The 18320-nt window shown below is 38.0% G+C and overlaps 1 protein-coding gene, 1 long non-coding RNA gene and 2 pseudogenes across 3 annotated transcripts; 3 read left to right on the forward strand and 1 right to left on the reverse strand.

Moving 5' to 3' along the window:
- Positions 1 to 967: 967 nt before the first annotated feature.
- Positions 968 to 6345, forward strand: LOC131799080 (uncharacterized). 2 transcript variants are annotated; one of them, XR_009341365.2, is made up of 3 exons: positions 968 to 1040; positions 5463 to 5753; positions 5855 to 6345. It is a non-coding gene; the product is annotated as an uncharacterized lncRNA (long non-coding RNA). The 2 variants fall into 2 exon arrangements; XR_009341364.2 differs by lacking the exon at positions 968 to 1040 and adding an exon at positions 2812 to 4116.
- A 2377-nt stretch (positions 6346 to 8722) lies between these two features.
- Positions 8723 to 18320, forward strand: part of LOC136277609 (uncharacterized) — a 45753-nt pseudogene continuing 36155 nt past the window's right edge.
- On the forward strand, positions 13097 to 14416 carry LOC136277799 (transient receptor potential cation channel subfamily M member 6-like). Its single transcript, XM_066160495.1, has 2 exons — positions 13097 to 13515; positions 13561 to 14416. The coding sequence occupies exons 1-2, from the start codon at positions 13097 to 13099 to the stop codon at positions 14414 to 14416; spliced, it is 1275 nt and encodes a 424-aa protein (XP_066016592.1).
- On the reverse strand, positions 15092 to 17505 carry LOC131799072 (uncharacterized; annotated as a pseudogene).

Genomic DNA, 18320 nt, shown 5'->3' on the forward strand with positions numbered 1-18320 from the left:
TGGTGGTTGAAACATTCACCGCACAAGACCGAGAGTATAGTGTGAACATTTTTCATAAATTTTTAAGTCTGTTTATCTCGCAACCACATGTTTTGCTTTCTATGCGTTGAGGATGTAATTTTTGCACACAAAAAAAAAAAGACGAACAAGATAAAAATTTACTCAATCGAATTGACCAAATATACAGAAGAGAAAATATTTGACCCAATCACCAAAAGCGTTTAACTTTGTGATGGTTTAGAAAAAAGATTTCTGTTTCAACAAAAACGACAAAAATATTACAAATAGCAAGTGAAAAAATTCATAGCTTGTGTTTTTTTGTATTTTTTCAAAGAAATTGGGTAGCAAACGATGTGTGAAATAAAAATGAACGCTTGAATCAAAGCATTAATAATCCTCCAATTTTTCGAGAAGTTATGAACTTGTTTAAAGGACTATGCAGAAATTATTGAAATGTAAGAACTGGAGGCCTTAATGAAACTCTTGAGAAGTTCTAAGCAACATTTCGAAAAAGGACGGAGAAACCTAATTATGAACCTGATAGCCTTCGTGAAATGGCTCCTCCTGTTGACGGATACCTGACCGAGAACGAGTACAAACGCTCGCCGGATTAGTGGTGATAGACAGTTGAAGGGCTCGAAGAAAGTTCTTGAGCGAAAAACAGGGCAAATGCGGTGATAAGGCATGAAAATAAACACGATGATACACATTCATACTTTAAACACGGGCTGTTTACTTTTTAAAGTTCTTGCGTTCCACAGAAACAGGTAATTTTATCATGTAATGAAAATTACACAACAACCAAAAAAAATAAAAATAGGCAGCCAATAGCTGCACATGTCTCCTGCTAGTTTGCATAAAGTAGCCGTAACTAGAATTGACCAGGGTTCACAATGAGTCCTATTGTAACTTCTTCCAGCGGTTTCCTAGTTTCCAATCTCCGCACAACATTAGCATACTACAACGAGTTTCGTGCCAATCAGTCAAATTTTTCTGGAGTGTGTCTGTATGTCGTTTCGTACAAGTATTCTAACTGTCAGGTATGTTCTTGCTTTCCTTTCTTTGTACCTTGTAACATTTTTGGCGATTGCCAACCTTAATGAAGTATTTTATAACCCAACTATCAGATACAAATGTTGGAATATTGTTTAAGGTGGAGAACTGTTGCATAAACCCAAAGCAACTGAAGCACTTTGCCGAATATTACACAGCACGTACGTTGTGCACTCGCGGATTCCAATAAGATTGTTCTGAACTACTTCTGTTCCCTTAAGACCAGCCACAGTGGTAGAAGGATAAAACTAAAAGCTTTCAAGCGGATTTGCCCGAGGTTTTGGGGTAGAGCCAGAATTTAAAGTTTTATTTGTGCCTGCGTGGGTAGCAGGCTTGTTACATAGTTACCGAGTGGAAACAATATTTGATGGCAGGGCTGCGCGGAGCATCGGGAAGATACAACTCGATCTAATCATCACCAGGGACCTTACGGAAGCCGCCAAATGGAAGAGAATATGTCTTTTTTCTTTTTTTTTCTTTAGCTGTTAAAAGATTGTGTCACTTCAAAAGTTTATCAAACTGTCATTGAAAATTACTGATTCAATTTACGCTAGACCTGAAGCTGATCTGATCTGAGTTGGTTGCGTTCGGAAAGTATAAACAGTAGAATGCAAATTGATAAGACAAAAAAAAAAAATGCAAAAAATTGAAATACGATGGCGATAGCAAGAGTAAAGAGATTATAAACAATTAATATTCTCTTGCAAGGGGGTTACAGTGGGGTGATAGCTTTCCGGCTAACGATTAAAATTTTGGCCATTTTACGGCTAAAAACACAAAATGACACATTGTAGAAAGGAAAATTTGTTCCGTTAACTTTTTTACGACTAATGGTTAAAATCTGTAAATTTTTTGAACGTTTGACGGCTGACGGTCAGACCCTCTTAGTAGTAGAATTTCTCATTTTCTGTTAAAACAAACGAGAAAATTTTATCACGAAAACAAGAGAAAAAAGCACAAGAAAAATAGGGAAAAAAAGAACTAGAATTAAAGACTGTAAAAGCAAAGAAAAAAAAGGGAAAAAAAAAGAAATTGCGGCAAAAGACATGACATAATCTTGTATTCTTAAAAGTCTGTGTTTTTTAACGTTTTTTCTTTTGAAAATATCTCAACGGCGACAAAGTACATTTATGGCAGATATTACGAGAGGTTTCATTCAAGAACTGCAAAATGATCCTTTATCATTTTTTCTTTTCCCGCAGAAAGATAAAACATATTATTACCTTCAAACTTGTTTTCAATTTAATTTGTATTTTGTTTACCGAAAATCCATAGTGCCGAAGGGTATCAGAAGTAAAATCAACGGAAATTTCCGTTTAGGAAAAATTTACATCTCAAAGGATGCCTCAAATTGACAAGTTAAATACCGATTAACAGATAAATAGAATTGATGGTCTTTCTAAGGATGTCGATGCTCTCTAATGCGATCAGTGTTTTGGCTGACATAAAATGTAAGACAATTAATGGGCTTCACTAATTCTTAAAATTTTCTTAGTCTTTGTATAACTGGAAACGACAACCTATTTATCAAAGGTAAGCAACATTTGAAACTCCGGATACGGAAGCAATTTCTAAAGGTTTAAAACGTTTTGAAATATAATATTTTACATTAAAGACTTTATCATGCCGTTTTTAGTTTTGCTTCTATATTTCTAGGCCATTTTTCTGGAGATATTTTTCGCGTTAACTTTATGCTTATGATCAATGCGTCCATCAGTTCGAAGCTTCAACACCCCTTGCGCAACACCTGAGCAACCCTTCGGGCATTTGAGCTTTTGAAGATTGGTTCGTTCAAATTCCTGCCGTCCCCTTGGCCAAATTGAGTTCAGATGCTCACCCAAGAGCCGGATTTGACTGTCAATTTTTCATACAGGGCAAAATCAGCGACCGTGACTTTCTTCACATTGACCAAGCTTTAAAACCCAGACCTTGTAGACCTTTCTTTCTGAGCCAGCTCAAGAAAGTGAACTCTTCACCTTAAAAAAACCTCCACATTAAAAGAAAAAACACGTGAGTGCGGCTGGGAATACTTGACACCTCCCCACCACACCCTGCCAAGGTTCAAACTCACCAACCTCCGACGTAGACGACAGTCAAATGCCCTTTGGTTGCCCGGGGAAGGGAATGTTGAAGTTTCGAATTGATCGGCGCGAGAGAAGTCAGCTTCAAGTCAGATGAACCAATTCGCTGGAGCAACCCAAAGTACAGTTTCTTTCCCCTGAAGGAGACCAGAGTTCATCGCAAGTTGATCAAACTTAGCATTTCCTAATCTTCCTTTGAAAGTTGACCGATTTCTCATTTTATTTTTGTGGCGACGCATGAAGAAGAAAACATTAATTTCGTGTTTCGTGAATCACTCCGACTGAAGTATGGTAATTGAACTGAAAACTTCCTTAAGGAAGATTGCGTGAAACCTTTTCTTAGGTAGCGAGTGTAGGGGGGGGGGGGGGAATATAGGTTCAAAAACATAACGCGTCATCAAACCTTGCCTTAAGTTTAATTCAAATTAATTCAAATTAAGAACCACTTTTAATTCAACCACAATGATTTTCAAAAGACAAAGCAAAATTTTGTGGCGCTTGTCTTAAGGTGCAGAGCTGTTTAGGTATACTGTGAAAGAAAAAACTCATTAAGTTAATTTGATGGCGCTATTAAAAACGCGAGTTCCAGATCATCTTCTTTTGTCGCTACTTTTTTTTTTTAAAGCGCTTTTTATGTTCGTTGGCTCCACGCTCGTAACGCTTATTTGTAATTTAATTTTAACCCTTGCCGCAAAAGTGGCGCCTTGTGATTTCAATTTAAAGATTCATTTGAACATCAGGAAATTAATGAAATCCGAACAAAGAAAGATGTTAAACGGAAGATAGATATGTTTAAATTTCACACTTTAGCCAGTCTCTCAGGTGAATATTTGCTGATTATGTAGGCGGCACCTTCCATCTTTCGACTTTCGAAGTGACTGATCTTATCACGCCAGAAAAGTGTTCTACATCAAAAAGATCTTTTTTCCTCGTTCGCAAGGAAGCATAGTAGGGCTGGTTTAATATCTCAAAATACATCCAGGTTAGTACATTATAAAACAGTTTCCTGAACAGTAACATTAATGATGTTTTTCGCCACACAAATGAACGCGTAATATCAATTTATTATTCACTTTTTCTTGTTTTTGCTTTCCACAAAAAAGCAGGTATATTAGGCTATTTATCTCACCTTTACATCAAGTTTGTTTGCTATTTTTCCTTAAATGCCCTAGAAATAGAAGCAATACCATAAACAGCAGTATTTACGATGCAACAATACCTCCATGTAGTCGCTCTTCTAAGCTTATACTGAAAAATATCAGCTTGCCCTCAGTAACCGCTATAGCTGTTGGTGTCTCAACAATAGCCGTAACCAAAGTTGGATAATAATAATAACATTTTATGAAATAACCTTGGACTAGAATAAAGTTTTTCTTGCGTGTAAAAAAGGCCGCGGGTTTTCTATTAGACGTAAATATAGATTTTTGATTTGCATACTTTAATACATTCGCTTAATTGATGTTCGTTTTCCTCATTTTCAAGGAATAATCCTCAAATGTGTTTTAAAATTAGATTCGCCCGTTGTAAGTCTCATAAGAATTGATTTTACTGATATTCATCGCTGATGAAATATCAGACCGTCATATATACCTTTCCGGCAGGATACGATCTGTTTAAGGGGAAAAACGATTATTCCTCTTGGTTTCAAGATACGTTTAAGATATTCATGGTGATAATTAGACTGTGAGAGAGCCAGTCCGGTTTGTTATCACTTGTATGACAACAGACCGAATTGGACAACACAAAGGTGTGTTACCAATTAATGGTTATAATAAAAAGACTCGAAAAATTCATCGGTTAACATATTTATGCGTAAAATCATAACAATTATTGTTTTTTTTTAACTTCAAGAATAGGATCCAATAGTCTAACTAAGGGCGCGCCTTAGAGATGCTTTCTGTTCAAGTTCGCTGCACAGCCCCATAAGAAAAAGAAATCAGGCTGTAGGATAACCAATTACATTCGAAAATGTTGTAATTATTTTTAAATGGAGTTATTCGTATAGAGTCATTGGTGTATTTAGCACAATTCTAGAAAGTAAATAAAAATCATTTTCTAGAGTTTCCTTACTGAAATTACAAAAGGGCTACTATTTTGAAATCTTAACTGAAAGAGTCATTTGACGAAACGTGTCCTCAGAATTTGTCTGAGAGAGTTATTCAGCTGTCTGTCAAGAAAGGAAAAAAAATACCTGGCAATTTTTGACATGTCTTGTAAAAATCAAACCTTTTTCTCTCAGAGTGGACTATATACAAATCTTTAAAAAGACATTTTAAACTTAATTTTGACAATTACAAATAACACTCACTTATTTTTCCTCTTTTATAGAAATACCGCCAAGAGGTAATTGCGTTACTTCAAGCAACCCAATGTCTGACAGAGTCACGCTTTTCGTATCCACCAACACTATGCAGACGCGCGCTTTCCGAAGTCACTCATACAACCCCCCTCCCCCAACACCCTTATCTCAACGATCCAGACGAACATTGAGCCTCCCAGCCCGAGAGAAGCCTTTAATACCACCTGTGATTTCGGAAAATCCCGAGTACTTCCAAACGGTTCACGAGCAATGCCTTAGTGAGGATCAACCATGTTCCAGAGAAGCTTGTGACGACGTCGGTAAGTCACAGAAGACGTGCTAATTAACTCCAATATGAAAACAGCTAGCAGTAATATAATAGCATCGATAAGCGGTTAATTTCCTCTTGTCTCTATTCCAGGTTGGATATCTCCGATTATAGGATTTTTAATCAGTCTCTTCCTATTTGCTTGGGCGTGCCTACTTTCAATGTCCGTAAATGGTAGAGAAGATTCATGGTGATCCTTGAATCTCACTGGTTCTTCATAATTCTCTTTTCAAGATGTACAACGAACGATCATTTAAGTAACATGTTTAAAAAAAATTATCATCATCATCGTCGTCATCGTCTTCATCGTCATTTTCGTCGTCATCGTCATCATTCCAATCATCATAAAGAAAATGATCTCCATTTATTCCTTGTACTCGGAGACAAACAAAATCTTTTTGACTAAAAACAAAAGTAAAATGTAGAATATTTAATAAGTTGAAGACGGCAATTATTGTTTCCTTTAAATTTTCCTATTATAGTAGACCCTGTATTGAGCGGTCACCCACGGGGAACGGCGTGACCGCCTTATATAGGTTAACTGCTTAATGCAGGTTCCACAGAATAAACAATAAACAACGCCACTTAACACCATGATTGACCACTTATTGTACAGAATCTCGCTCGAAAACACTACTTTGACCTTAGGTGAGCTGACATAGATTAAAAATTACTTGAAAGATTATTCCTAGATTTATTTGAATGTTCCCTCTTCCATTGACCGTTCAGGTGGAAGACGATAAAAACAGGCAGTTGGGATTTGGTAAAGGAAGACTGATTGATATGGTGTTTCTTTCATTATCTATACATATAGTGATGAGCTTTAAGAGAGCGCTAAATGAGTCTGCTACACCTCGTTTCCAAGCGGTTTTTCTATTCCGGTTATAGGCCCCCCTCAGATACAGACCCCCTCTGTTTATAAGAGCTCCCAAAACCACCGAAGTTGGTAAGCTTGCAAGACTTCGACGGTAGCAAAATAGAGGGGGGGGGGAGGGGTCGGGTCCTGATTCCGTCGATCGGGAAGCTAGAATAGTAACCAATCCAGTCTTTGGTAGGATCTCTGACAGCGTTAAACCACCGTCTGGTCAGCAGTTGTCTGGTGGCAAGACACCCCTAAAAAGGCCTGAAAATCTCAGTTTCCTAACGCAAGTGGACGGATGTGAATGCCCCCTAGCAAGATGGTCCTGCGAGACACAAGTGAACCTAGCGCTCGTGATTACGGAGAACAGAGTTTGCAGTCTCGCGAGGTACAAGCCCCCAATACTTATCCCGTTCCCTCCCACAAAAGGCGTCGGTGTCTCTATTGGCACTTTGCATTTATAATTACCAGTAGCAAGGCGAAAAAAACAAAGAGATTGCTCATTACATTTTGTGTTGATGGGCTAAAATTGGTAACTCAGACAGCTGGAAGCAACATGGGGTTTTCAGGACAGTATTTGAAAGTCTAAGATGTCCATATGCAAGTAAGTGCTTGGTTACTGGCTACCCCTTTAGGACCCTCAATCTTATTAGAACAAAGTAAAATGATACTTGAGATGGTTTATTAAAATAAAACGCAATATTTCCTTAAAGGACCTTCATGCACAAATGGCCAAGAACTCGAAGAGGAGGATGCATTGTTAGTGCATGATATTTTGTCCACTGAAATTGATGCTGACATGCTTTACCATGAAAGGATGGGAACAGAACTAACTCATCAAGTATGGAATCTTAATGATGAAGATATTGAAACAGATTTTCCAACTATTACAGGACAGCTTCCTTCAGTCAATGTCAATCCTACTCAAGAATTACGAGAGAGTATGAATAGCATTATTCGTTGGATTTTACTTTTCTTGTGCTCTTCCTTTTGTGTAATTTCAGATAATGCTCGAGAAATTCTTCTAGAATTTTTAGGAGCTGTTTTTGACAGTTTAGCAACAGTCATTGCAGCATCATTCCCAAAATCCCTGCATTTATTAAAAAAAACAATTTGAAATCGATCAGGATGAATTCATGAAGTAAGTTGTGTGTCCAAAGTGTGGCACTTTGTACAACTTTGATGACTGTTATCACATTGCACATTGCATCACAGGAAGAGAGTTTTTGTTGAATTTCTCAATCATCGCCAGCATGTTCGCAGACCTGGGTGTGGCGAGCCACTTCTACGAGAAGTCGCATTGAAAAGTGGCCAGATAAGACTTTATCCTTTCAAAGTCTACTGCTATCAGAGTGTTATAGGCACTCTGAAACGCTTCCTTCAGAGACCTGGGTTTACAATGAAATGTAAATTGTGGAGAGAAAGAGGTATACCAGATGGATTCCTTGCAGATGTTTTTGATGGCCGTGTTTGGAAGGAGTGGCAGTATGTGGATGGTGAAGCTTTTTTAGCAGTTCCTAGGAACTATGCGTTCATGCTCAACGTGGACTGGTTTCAACCATTTAAGCATTCTTTGTATAGTGTTGGTGCTCTCTATATGGTCCTGATGAACCTACCACGATCGGAAAGGTTCAAGCCTGAAAATGTTTTATTAGTGGACATAATTCATGGTCCACATGAGCCAAAGCTAACTATCAATTCTTACCTGGAACCCCTTGTTGCTAAGCTAAACCTGTTGTGGAAAGATGGCATCACAGAGAGGGGCCATGGAGCTTTGACTGGTGAAGTCTACCATGCTGCTCTCCTCTGTGTTCGTTGTGATGTACCAGCTGCAAGGAAAGTGTGTGGTTTTACAGGGCTTGCATCGTGCAAAGGCTGTTCAAAATGCACAAGATATTTCCCTGGCTCAGTGACAAGCAAAATTGATTTTTCAGAATTTGACTCACCTTCACCTCCATAAACTAACCATAAACACAGAGAAGAGGCACAAGAGATTTTGAACCAAACAAGCGCTGGAGACCGGGTATCACTGGAACAGAAGTATGGGTGAACTGATGTTACTACCCTACTTTGATTGTGTGCGATTCCATATAATAGACCCCATGCACAACCTATTTACAGGCACTGCTAAACATTTAATGAAGAACATTTGGTTGGACGGTGACAATCCATTGCTCAAAAAGAATGATTTATGTGTCATTCAAGAAAAGTTGGACAAAATTAAAGCACCATCAGACATTGGTAGAATGCTAAGGAAAATTGTGAGCAGCTATGGGGGTTTTACTGCCGATCAGTGGAAGACTTTTACAACACTTTTCTCTATTTATGCATTATATGCCATTTTACCAAAACCAGACTATGGCGACAATTTGTGTTAGCATGTTCTATTATTTATTCTCCAGTGATTACTGAAGCAAGAGCCTTGCTTGCTCATTCTTTTTTACTTGATTTCTGTCAAGGACTTGAACAATTATATGGCAAACACCGTGTGACTCCTAACATGCATCTGCAAACATCTCTTTGACTGCATCCTGGACTATGGCCCGGTCTATTAATTTTGGCTCTTCAGTTTTGAACGATATCATGGTATTATAGGAGAGTATGCAGAGCTGTCAATATGGGCCGGTAGCCGGCCAAAACAGCCGGCTACTGGAGAATCTTTGGCCGGCTACTTTCATCTCACTTACTGTTAACTTTGGTAAGAAACTTAAAATAAGGAAAAGATCCAACAAAAATAATTGTGAGACATCCGCCTCAAACGTCTGAGTCGAATTAAAGGCGCATTTCAGGAGTTTTAAACGTGTTTTCCTTTGCCATGCGCGATGGAAATTGATCGAAGGGTCGTGAAACGCCTACGACATTTTCACAGAACAGGATCCAGCAAAAAACCGGCTTAAAATAATGAAAAGATCCCGCAAAAATAATTGTAAAACATCCGACTCAAACGTCTGGGTCTAAGTAAAGGTACATTTCAGGAGTTTTAAACGTGTTAACCTTTCGGTGGAAGAATAAAAAGTTGAAGGAGGGTCTCAATGGGGTTAACCGTTAGCCGTAAAACGGCCAAAAATTTAGCCGTTAAGCGTAAAAATGAAAGAATTTTAACCGTTAGCCGTAAAAAATGTTAACCGTTAAAAGGTCTAACCACAAAATAAGGTCTCGAGTTCTTTTATTTAGTCTAATGTGTTATGCGTTTATGTGTTCTGGAAGCGAGAATTACAATCGAAACCGGAAGTGTCGAAAGTGTCTGCGTAATTTGTCGCATGGATGTTGTTGCGCGAGTTGACAGACGTTTTGACAGCTCTAGTATTTTACGACTTTCTACTTTCTTTCATGCTGACTGGTTGCGATGGCTGTATTAAAAGCGATAGTAAGTCTCTATCGCGCTGGAGAAGAGAAGCCTATGGAAAGATATAAGACCAGGGTTAAAGTCGCGGAAGAGAATAATTTATTTTCGTCGTTCCAAAAAAATATTATCGAGTTTCTTGGGCTCAACGAGCAAGCTCAAATGTTCGGCTTGGGGTCATTTGACCTGAAATTTTACCGCCTGACGAAAATCAATGGCAAAGCGGAGAATTACGCCATAACAACACAGCAGCGACTGGAGCTGGAATTGCCCTTCTTGCTTGGCTCAGATGGGGAAAGCGGACTATAAGTGTGTAGACAATTGCTCAGATTTGCTATATTTAGAAGTTGCTGCCAGCAGGCACATGGTAATACTTTCGCTATCGCCAGTCAAGAACCGACTATGCTCTGGAGTTTTGTAATTTCTGTATAGAATTCTGTAAAAAGCCTAGTCGTATAACATTTTTAATGCACGTTTTTGCTGGATTATGTATAAGTCACGTTAAGTTATTGGATGCTGCAAAATACCGGACAAAACGTCCAGGAAATCGATGCAGCAAAATGTATCTATGTAATTTTAAAAAGCGCTCAGTGCCCGATTGATCAAAGAACAAAGGCGATAAGTGCTGTGCAGTCGAGCTGGCAATCAACGCGGGTCACCTTAATTCATACAATTCTGACCAAAATTCAATCATCTTTTTTTCAGTTCATGTGATACAGTCTGTCATTCAATGGGGGAGGAACCCTGTCGTGGTGGTTAAACGACAAGATGACAATGTCAAAAGAAGCAACCCCCAGAACCCAAAGGAAGAATCGAAATCGTCAACTAAAAGGAAATCACGTCAAGATACAAAAGAGGATAGAGCGCTTGTGAAGAAACTTAAAGAAGATAATGCGATAGCTGTGCGAACCGATCGTCAACAGAGTGAGCTACGTGCGCTAAATGCAGGTACAGTATATTATATTTTAATATAAAAATAGCTTCGGCAAATATTTCAGTATAAGCGAAGAAAACGGCCAGAACTCTATAAAAGTACAAACCTGTCTTTGATCAAGGATTTGGGGATTTCCTGTAATTATTTATTTTCACATGGCTGAATTTCTCGTAGCAGTCAAATATGAGGCTTTTATAGCATTCCATGTAAAAGGAAAATTCTGCGTTCGAGTTCTGTTCCCACCATACGTATGCTTATGTCAGATTTCTTAGCATGAAGGAACTACTAGGATTTTCTCGTTCATCTCAGAGTTACCCTCAGCATCTAATTCGCCGGGTGGAAAGAGCCAATGTCGTATCTAAAAACAAAGCACGTCGACTAATAACCAAGGCGGGGGGTCTGGAACTTGAACCACTAAATTTGTTGTACATGTACACAGCGCACTGGTTTTTGTGATGCATCCAAGACCGGTTTAACAGGTTCCGTGTTCATATTGAGCTGAGCGCGCGAACGATTAAAAAAAAAAATCATGGAACATCGTTAGATAAATTTCTTATTAGACATTTTTGTGCGGTATTGCTGTACATTTGTTCTCGTCATTTTTATTTTCACTTACCCTTCGGGCTGGCCAAAATACTGCAAGACTCTTAGAAATATACGGCGATACTACACACTAAAATGTGTTCAAGATATATATCGTTGTGTTTTCATTTTAGCCCGTTTTAACAAAAATGTCTTACAGCTGAATGTAAAAAAGCATATTGGAGTTATGCACATATAATTATATTAAAAAGGCCAGTAATTCCTTCTGTATTTTTCTTATAATTTGTTTCAGAGCTTGAGAAACTTGAAGGTTCGACAGCCATCAATGAGGCAAAAATCAAATGCGGTCTTTGCTGCAAGTCGTACTCCGTTCAACTTGACAGAAAGACGGCAGGAAAAATATCACTCTTCAAAGCAAGTAAGTATTTTTGTGACAACGACAGTATTTGCGCTTTGCTAAATAATCGCTTTTAATTTACCTTTAAGAACTTTTATTATAAATTTAATAACGTCCTTTAATCAGGTTATAGTGTCAGAATTTCCACGTGATCCGACTTCAATGAGGTAACACCATACACGGTGTCCCACTCAGCAATCCTGTAAAACAACGGATATTTATTTTAAATTGTTACTTTTATATTGAAGTTTAAAAGTTTAGTTGTATGTACGCATGTGTTTGAAAACTTTCTTTTTCTTTTATTGTTATAGCCCACTTCAATGCATGTAAAAAAAAGAGGAGAGCCGGAGTTAAGGGAGTAAAAACGTTAGAGAACTTCTTTACCAAAGAAGCTGCAAAATGTTTACCTGAACCTACAGGCTCTATTCTGACCGTACCAAATGACGATGAACAGGATCAATATGACGGCGCGGACGCAATTGTTTCTGAGAAGTAATGTCGCTATTCTATGACTTTTGTTACAGTGTACGTTAGTTTATGTCACAGTCGTTTGTTTATTTCCTGGATGTGATTGCTTATTGCTACACTTACGAACTGTTCAGAGAAGGGCGAATAAGCTAGGTTTGGTAAACCTTGATAGTTTTTGATTTTCGACTAGACGACGTATTACAGCGAATAGTTTTTAATTAAATGTGAAATGTCTAGGAAATAAAAGTCAATCTATTTACCAGATGCCCTCAAGAGTTCAATGCAACGTGTTCTTTTATACAGTGCTATATAATAAGTTGACCATGAACCTGCGAAGATTAACAACTTGATCAGTCAACAAATCAGTTTCGTAACGCAGCAGATGGCCACCAGGATACATTGACTAAGAAACTACTTCAAGAAAATTTTAGGACCTAGGCGACCTGGTGTTTTTCATTTACAGTGAAAGTGATGACTTTGATATCGGTAGTCTATGGTGGCCGAGAACTGCCAATAGAAAAATCCGCATTTTTGAAAGAAAATTGTTTTCTTTTTTATTTTGATTTACATTTTTTTTTATTTTTCAATTTATTTTTTTATTTTTAAAATAGAGTGAAAGTAAAATCAATTGAAATAAAAATAAAATAAAATAAAACCAAAGTAAAATAAAATAAAACCAAAGTAAAATAAAATAAAACCAAAGTAAAATAAAATGAAATTATTCGACCCAGCCGAGAGCTGCCACTACCAGCATGCATTGCGTGCGTTACTGTCACACGCTCGAGTTCATCATGGCCGATGCATGGAAGAGGCTCAATGAAAAAGTTAAAGCAAAGCGTACCAAAAAAAACCAGCCCAAGGACCATCGAAGGAAAGATGAACTGACAGTTCAACGTTTGTCAGCAGAAGTTTCTGGAAAGGCCCAAAAGTATACAAGGATTGGGCCAAGAGAGTTTGTTCCCTTCGACGAAACGGAGGAATTGACCATTGGTAATATCAAGAGCGCTTGTGAGAGGCATTTTCTACAAAAAATCGGAAAGAATCTCGTATGTGATATCTTAGCAGGAGAACAGGGCCCATCGTGCAAGACTCTTGCCCAAATACCGGACTTAAAGGTTGTATACGTCCGCTTCATTCCAGATCCAGCTGATGAAGGCGATGTCAACAGCACCCAGAATTCCACGAGAAAGAGGAAGGACGCAACTGGAGAGTCCTCGACTTATACCGAATTTAATCCTCCGCCGTCAAAATCAAGGTCAAGCCCCAGTAAACTTATGCATTCGAGACAGAAATTACCCACACAAGCAGCGGGCACAAAAAGTACGTATTACCCTCGAAGTTTATCAATTTCTGACATGATCAAACTTGGCAAAATCAACACAAATACCGCCACTACTATTGTGAGAATTTTCAGATTCGATATGGAAGTTTTGTCGTGGTCCAAAGTTCCAACCACTGTCGAGTTCTATGAGGATAAAGAGGCAATCGGAACTGGCGGATTCCGTAAAGCATTCAAAGCAACATCCAAACATCCAGAATTTGTTGCGACAACGTGGGTGATAAAGCACTATCTACCAAGTGCTTTAAAGTGCATCTCGGATACCGGTCAAACTATCGAGCAACACAACCGCAAGGTTGTTCAGATGCATCTCCTAGCTAGGAATTTTGCTTCGCAACTTGAGGCAGAAATCAAGGAGGAAAGCGAGGTTTTTGGAACTGCATTTAGATATAGAAAGATCTTTCATGGAGAAACAGACGAGGGGGAGTATGTTACAGTCGAAGAATTTATCCCTGGCCAGTTTAAGAAGTACGTAAACAACACTGGCCAAACCTGTGTCGATCCTACAGATGAGATGGCCCAGAAGGCAGAGTGTTTGACACACTTCACGTATGAGAGATCAAAGAAAAAACTTATGCTAGTTGACATCCAGGGAAGTGGATATGACTTATTTGACCCAGAAATAGCTTCTACAGATTTACTGGACGAGGGTGACAAGCAATACCTGTATTGTACTGGAAATCTTTCCAAAGTAGCAATTTCAACATTTGTGAAAGAGCACACTTGTAGTTTGTTCTGTAACTTGCTTGGCCTACCAGCAATAGAAAATTAAGGGGCAACTCAAGCTGCTATAAAATTGTGAACATTGAGACATTGTTGACAAAATTTGATACACTGTTTACAAAATAGATAGTTCACATAAAATCCCATGGTTACATATGATAATTTACGGGGCAGTCATAATTTGTTTCCAGGGGTGGGCTGCAGGATTGTGATATTAACCAACCTTGTTGTTGCTGAATTCACCCTCAAGCAGATATGTTTTCATGTACCCCAATTTAGGACACCAAAAAACCTGCTCTTGTTAATGTTTCTCCTCAACCCACCATGTGAGGATTGATGGTTAAAATTTGTATTATTTGTATTAGTTGGGTGCATAGTTTTTCTTGTTTCTGCTGCCCTTTCGATGTTACTGTTATTGCCATCAGTGTTATTGTTCGTTCCAGTTTATTTCCACAAAGGTTATGGATATCATGTTCAGATACATTATCATTCGAATTAAAGATAGTTGTGGGTCCCTTAATCTGCAATATTATTATGCATTAAAAATAATTAAATAACTACAGTGGTGATAATTACACTGTTTATTTCTTTTTTTTCTATTAGTGCCAGCATTGATTGTTAATATGTTGTTCCTGTTCACTTCAATTACACGTAATAAAGTTTTGACTTTTCTACTGTATTGCATGTTACACCTCTTTTGATGCAATTACCTTGGGCGGTTCGCACATACAGTGTTCAGAAATGTTCAGTTTAATTCAATGATTAAAGTACAGTTCATTGGCAGATGAATTTGTTGTTTATGGCTGCACAAAGTTCATAGTAACAAAATGGAGGATGTGGGAGAAAACATGCTGCTTTCACTATAAAAATAGAGTCAAGGGCATAACACCATGGATAAACAGTGGAGTTATTACAAAGAAAAATTTCTCTTTAGGAAAAGAAATGCTTCCTTGCAATCAGCAGGTTTCAAATGGTCAGTGTCAATGATTCGTTCACACTCTGCTCTGAACTCAGGGGCGAGAAAGTCATCATCAACAGTAAGGATGCCTGACTGGACAGCAGCTTCTTTTAGTTGATCATCAGTTACTTGAAGACCTGCACATTGCCAATAGAAAACAATGTTAGCATTCATCATCTAGTGTGACTGGCAGTGTCAGCACCACATTAGGTTTTTATAGATATGCGACTTTCAGGCCCAAAGATTTTAGCAACAAATAATTTCCTTCTGGGCAATAAAATTATGCCTTGAAATTTCTACAAATAAATTATCATTGGTTGATTGTTGAAGCATTATAACTATGCCATAGTTCGGTTTGAATAAAACAGAAATATCCCAAAACCAGTTTTGACAAAACCTTATAATTTTTTTACCGCATTCTTCAAGCCCATATTTCTGAGGAAAACTGTAAATATGGTTTGGGACCCCATCTGGTAAAACTGTGTCCTTCTGGGCTCTGATCCTGTGGGAATTCCACACAATCTCCTTGAATGTATCTAGCTCTCTCTGAACCACAGGAACCATAATAAAAGAAAGAAGCTTCCTATGTAGGAAAACAAAATAAGCAAAGGTAACAAACACCTTGGTGTATAGGTAGTTTCAATTACAATATATAAGCCAGCAAGTTTTTTTTTTTTTTTTTTTGGGTGGGGGGGGGGTTCCCTAACAAAAATTTTTCCTGGGCCCCCTCAACCATATCTATTTGACTCGAGTATATATAAGCTTTAGGGGGAGGGGATGTGTTATTGCATTCACACAGAAATTAATTAATTTGCTATAAAAAATGTATGTATATTAACTTTAGGCAAAATAATGTTTATGTTGATTGAGCTTTCAATCACCCACGTGCCATGCCCTAGCAAAACTGCAACATATTCTAAAACAATAACTCAATGTCACTTTTGGAGTTTAAAAACAAACCTTGAAATGAATAGCCTGTGTATGTGTGCGTGTGGGTGGAGGTGGAGGGGGGAGACTTGCCCATTCTCACCTGTCAATATCATCATGTGGGTCATAATGCCCTTGATCTTTAAGCCATCTTAACTGACTTTTGAAAAATTTTTCCATTCTTTCGTGTAATTCTTTCCACCATCTTTCGATCTAGAGGAAAACGTTTTTTTAAATGACATTTTGTGAAATGTGCATTTGCCGGAAATCAGATGATAGGGTGGATTAAAATATTACTTGTTACTGAGGGAATGATGAAATAACAAACAACAATAATACTTTTCCTGGCACTCAAATAAAGTCACCGAAAGACTCGTTGACTAATTTGGCACACTCACATAATATAATTAGACAGCACTTGAGAGATGAGCTTACTTACTTGGTTTGAAGTTGATGGACCATACAGGATCCACAACGTCAGTGTGATGTCTACGAAGAAAGGCATGAATTGTGGCCATGGTGCCTGTTTCTGTACCTTTGTCGATTCTGATCATCGCAGGAATTACCTTGGTCTCCATTATATGCTCCAAGTACCAACGACCAATCAATTGCGGGTCACAGTTCTTATTCCAAACTCGCAACCATAGCAGCTTTCTGCTGGCTGTATCTAAGCAGCCATAAATAGCAATCGGAAATGTGGAATTTTGGAAACCCATTAATTTATCATGACCGTCCAGGGAGTGGACCCAGTTTGGTCCTTTCGAAGAGAAGTTTCCTTTCTTTCGCCTTGCCTTCTTAGCTCCAACGCCTCCGCGAGTAGCAAGTCCATCGGGGTCAAGATCAGACATCACATCGTAAACTTGATCTCGCGTAACTAACAAGTCATATTTTTGTCTTATTTTCTTGTGCATGCTTCTATATCCCAATAGCTTTCCTGGTCCTTCCAATTCCTTTTTAACAGCCTCTTTAACATCTTCAACCGAAACAGTGTCATCCCTGTAATAAACTTCGAAATGGCGTAAACGTCTGTCGAGTGTTCGGATACTCCAGGCGTATTGAGGAAAGTCTCTCCGTAAAAAATCGATCGCTTCTTCGCGTTTGAGGCCTTGTTTGACATACTTCTGCAGTGCACCTTTAAGGAGATCGTCTTCTTTCCACGATGAAACCCTGCTATCCGCCATTTTCGAGAACAGCCCGGGAGAACAGTCCCTATATTCCCGCCATTTTGGATCTTTACGATGCACGCAATGCATGCTGGTAGTGGCAGCTCTCGGCTGGGTCGAATAATTTCATTTTATTTTACTTTGGTTTTATTTTATTTTACTTTGGTTTTTTTTTATTTTACTTTGGTTTTATTTTATTTTACTTTGGTTTTATTTTATTTTATTTTACTTTGGTTTTATTTTATTTTACTTTGGTTTTATTTTATTTTATTTTTATTTCAATTGATTTTACTTTCACTCTATTTTAAAAATAAAAAAATAAATTGAAAAATAAAAAAAAATGTAAATCAAAATAAAAAAGAAAACAATTTTCTTTCAAAAATGCGGATTTTTCTATTGGCAGTTCTCGGCCACCATAGAGCGCGGATTGCGAGGGCAAGATGAGATTATATTTTCCTAACATGTGTTTGCGAAGAGAGGATATGATGAATGGTGTAAATGTTTGTTTTTGGCGAGTGTTTATGAATAAGAGATATGATGAAACGTGTAATTTTTTGTTTTTAGAGGGACAGTTATACGAATGCTGCAGTCCTGGGAGCGCGGATTGCGAGGGTAAGATGAGATTATATTTTCCTAACATGTGTTTGCGAAGAGAGGATATGATGAATGGTGTAAATGTTTGTTTTTGGCGAGTGTTTATGAATAAGAGATATGATGAAACGTGTAATTTTTTGTTTTTAGAGGGACAGTTATACGAATGCTGCAGTCCTGTGTTTGCGAAGAGAGGATATGATGAATGTTGTAAATGTTTGTTTTTTTGAAGAAGCGGACGATGAAGGTACAAGTACAGTGATCGTCATACCGCAAGACAGAGCAATGCCATGTTTGCTCTTTAAGACCAAAGA

This window comes from Pocillopora verrucosa, chromosome 13 (genome assembly GCF_036669915.1).
Source record: "Pocillopora verrucosa isolate sample1 chromosome 13, ASM3666991v2, whole genome shotgun sequence".
Lineage (NCBI taxonomy): Eukaryota > Metazoa > Cnidaria > Anthozoa > Scleractinia > Pocilloporidae > Pocillopora > Pocillopora verrucosa.